At 28.9% G+C, this 3854-nt stretch overlaps 1 protein-coding gene across 1 annotated transcript; it reads left to right on the top strand.

The window, feature by feature from the left end:
• Window positions 1–561: 561 nt before the first annotated feature.
• LOC100780372 (VQ motif-containing protein 25-like) lies at window positions 562–1453 on the top strand. Its single transcript, NM_001317516.2, has one exon. The coding sequence runs from the start codon at window positions 702–704 to the stop codon at window positions 1311–1313; it is 612 nt and encodes a 203-aa protein (NP_001304445.2). The 5' UTR covers window positions 562–701; the 3' UTR covers window positions 1314–1453.
• The last annotated feature ends 2401 nt before the right edge of the window (window positions 1454–3854 follow it).

Here is a 3854-nt window from a genome sequence, read left to right as displayed (position 1 = left end):
ACAGTTGCCAGACAAAGTTTTGGGGAAGAAATCAATTTGACTATTCATATTATTATTTATTCTTGACACACTATTTGCCACCTTGGAATTAAAGTAGTATCTTCTTTGAGAGTTGATAATCCTTAAAAAAATAAAAATAAAAATCAAATTATATGACTGAGATCATAAGCAATTTATTTATTTTTTTAATTAAAGACTAACAGTTTGCACCTACGTGGAATGCTATGGTATTTCAGGGAAGGTAATTGAATAAGAAAATGTGTTCACATGCATTCTCCCTCCCTCAAGGTAAGATGCACAATAAATAAAATACACACATACATAGTCATTAACAACATTTCTCTCTCTCCTTTGTAATTATAGAAATCAAAAGTGGGAAAAATCTGGGGACCACGCATTGAGTTCCGATTACTTTATTGAGTCTCTCTCTTTGCATTTGTCAGACAAGGATATTCATCTAATCCTTGCTCCCAACGGACACAGCTCCATATTATTTGTTTTGTTCCCTTTCCAAAATTTCTCTTTTTTTTATTTGTTCTTCTTCTCCTTTTGCATATCCATGCCTTATGCTATGCACCTATAAATATGTGATTCCCTTTCTTCTTTCTCTTTAACAATCACACAAATTAACCAAACCAAAACCCCACTTCCAATTTTCTCTTCTACGTGCCTCTAGCTTGTTCTAATTTGAATAATTTGGCATGGAAAACATGAGGCTCATGAGGAAACACAACACTACTCACACATGCATGGCCAATAATTCACACACACCTTCTTCTTCCCTAGCCATGCACAAAGGTTCCCACATGATATCCAAAACCAAACCAAAGATTCGCATAATCCACATATTTGCACCCGAGATCATAAAAACGGATGTGGAGAACTTCAGGGAGCTTGTGCAGAAGCTAACTGGGAAACCAAGTGGAGAAAATTTGAAGTACTTTTGCAACAACAAGAAGAACAAGGCAATTGCAAGAACAAGGGTTGTGGCAAAAAGAGAGGAATTAGAATCTTATTCGAGTGAGAGTGGCATGTCAGAGGATCATCACAACAACACAGTGAAAATTAATAATAATAACAATAATAATAACAATGGTGGGTATTGTTGGGGATTGGATGTGACAATAAGAGACAAAGTCAAAGAAGAGGTTAATGGGGTTTGTTGCAGTGATGATCAAAGTAATTCTTCTGGAGGATACTTGGGTGGGTTCTCTGATTTGGAAGGGTTCATTTCTGAGATTGGTGGGTTTCCTTTGCTTCCTTTGGATGGGAATCACATGATGCAAGGGTTAGAAGAATCTCAGCTTCTATAGGATAGATATTTATATACGTTACTTAGATCATATCATATATATAGCTAGAGAGATATGTCTTTCTTCAATTTGGTGATGATTCATATGAATATAGCTTTTTTTGTTTGATTATGAAATGTTAATTTGGCTTTCTTATGACATATAGAATGGCTGACTTATCAGTTTCATTTCCATTTCCTTCTCCAAATTTTGATTTCTCCCATGCTTAATTAGATATGTATTTGTTTCACTTCCGAGAGACCAGAAAAATCAAAGACTTTCAAGCTGAATATACATATCATTAACTAATATGGGCACATTAATTTGATTCACTTTTATGAGGAATAGAAGAATATTAGGCTGTATTTGTTTGAAAGAAAGGGAATAATATACTAAAGAAATTTTGTATTATATTTGGTAGGATTCACATTTTTTATATTTTATTTTAATTTTAAAAAAATTCTTCTATTTTTTTATTTTATTTTTCTCCTCTAAATCAAACCTATCCTAATAGTCTCATGAGAGTGAAATTTGGTTTGTTCAATTCTCTGTGTTCTATTAAGGATCTGAGCCAGATCGTTCAGGCTATACATTCCTCGACAGACACATATACCAGACTTTTTTCTAATTAATTAAAGGATAACGTTCACAACATTTTTTATCCTTATATAAAGTAATATATTGTTGAATTTATTTTTGGATAAAACATAATTTAATTTATTATTAAAAATAGTATACTGTATAAAGGATAAATTGAATATTCAAAAGATTTGAGTTTATTTCTACTCAAAATATCTGCTCTAATGAAAAGAAAAGAAATAGTGAGATTCACAACAATTTTTAATACTACACTGGAGAAGTCTCTAATCTTCAATGAACTTCTCTCCATTACACATTTTTTCCATTTAAAAATCATAAAAGCAAACAAAGGATGAGTTTTTGGATTACTTAGCAAGCAAAAGAACCAAGGAACGACAAACATTATGTATTGCTTTTCTTGCTAGAATTAACAATGATATTTCAGGTCCAAATGCATGGTTTTCTATGTACCATTATCTTCCAAGAATTATTCATATATAGGGAGAAAAATATTTGCACTTATAAAACCATACAAAATTTTTACGCTCTGCTACTTGTTCGAGGGAAAAAGAAATAGGAAAAAAGTTAAATGTATATGTCCTAATTTTAGGGTGTATGAGTGAAGGGAAGAAAAAATAGAGAGAAAAAATAAAAGAAAAAGAAAAAAGAAATTAATTAATAAATGTAATAAATGATGTGATGAAAAATAAAAAGAAAAATAAGAAGAAGAAAAAAAAAGATATAAAAATAAAACAAATTAAAGAGAAGTTGAGTATTAAGAATGATGTGAAATTTTTTATGTACAAATGTCATTTCTAAATTAAAAAACCAGACATGTAGTTCTGGTAAGCTAGCTATTCCAGTTCAGTAAGCATTCTCTAATCTTACGCATCCATATATATCCAGTCGTACCCAACTTGGAACACCAACTAGGGTTTTAAAACTTAAAAGGAGTGCACATGGCTGAAGTACATCACATCGACCATTTTAAAATGACTACGTTTTTAAAAACCCTTCTTAATAAGTTAATATAACGTTATTCGGGAGGTCGTTGATTTTGATTTTTCTATAATAATAAAGTGTGTATAAAATATAAATTAAAGATATATTTTTTTAATTTAAAGTGAGTTAGCTATAATGAAGTATTTAATTTAAAAAAATGCATTACTTTGTTATTCTAGATATTTTCTTACCATAGAGAAGTTAAAAATATGAAGATATTACATTATGTACCAAAACAAAATTAAAGGGATGGTTTTAGATTGATATCATGTCCTTATCTAGCTACTATATATATAGGATCGAATTTCATTATTTTTTTATTACTAAGGGAAATAAAGGGTTTTGAAGCCAATTATTACCATGAATCTTCAAAATCTGTGTGCTTGTAATTAACCCCATTTCGTTCCATATATCTATTTATAAGGGGATTCTTTTATTTTTGTCACAATTGTTTGTCTTAAAATGACTGGGTTGTAATATAATGTAACAACTACAAATAGGGTTAAATAATTCTCTCACATTTGATTGAAATAATTAATATATATCTACAACCAATCATTTTAAAATATATGTAAAAAAAATTGCATATCAATCAAATATAATTGAATTGCTTAACTTATTTTTACTTCAGATAAGTTAGAAATCCCAAAATATCATTACTTACATATATTTAAATATAGAAATGCGAAGGGGAAAAAAGTATAAGCATTTTTTATTTTATTATTGTAAATCATTACATCAAATTGAGTCATTAATATATCCATGGTTAAATTTGATTTTGAAATATATTTATTCCTTTAATATAACTTATTAATCAACAACAATTGACATAAATTATAATAGTTTGTGTCTTTTAATCAATGCAGAGTTTAAATTTTTTTGTTAATCCTTAGTTATGAAAAAAAATCTTATTATGAAAAAAATATGTGTGTTTACAAAAAATATAATATCAAAAATTGGTAGAAGTAAAATCAAAAGATC

The sequence above is a fragment of the Glycine max genome, chromosome 9 (assembly GCF_000004515.6).
Source record: "Glycine max cultivar Williams 82 chromosome 9, Glycine_max_v4.0, whole genome shotgun sequence".
Taxonomy (NCBI): Eukaryota; Viridiplantae; Streptophyta; class Magnoliopsida; order Fabales; family Fabaceae; genus Glycine; species Glycine max.
The sequence above is the reverse complement of the archived record's forward strand: the minus strand, read 5'-3'. Positions and strand labels throughout refer to the sequence as shown.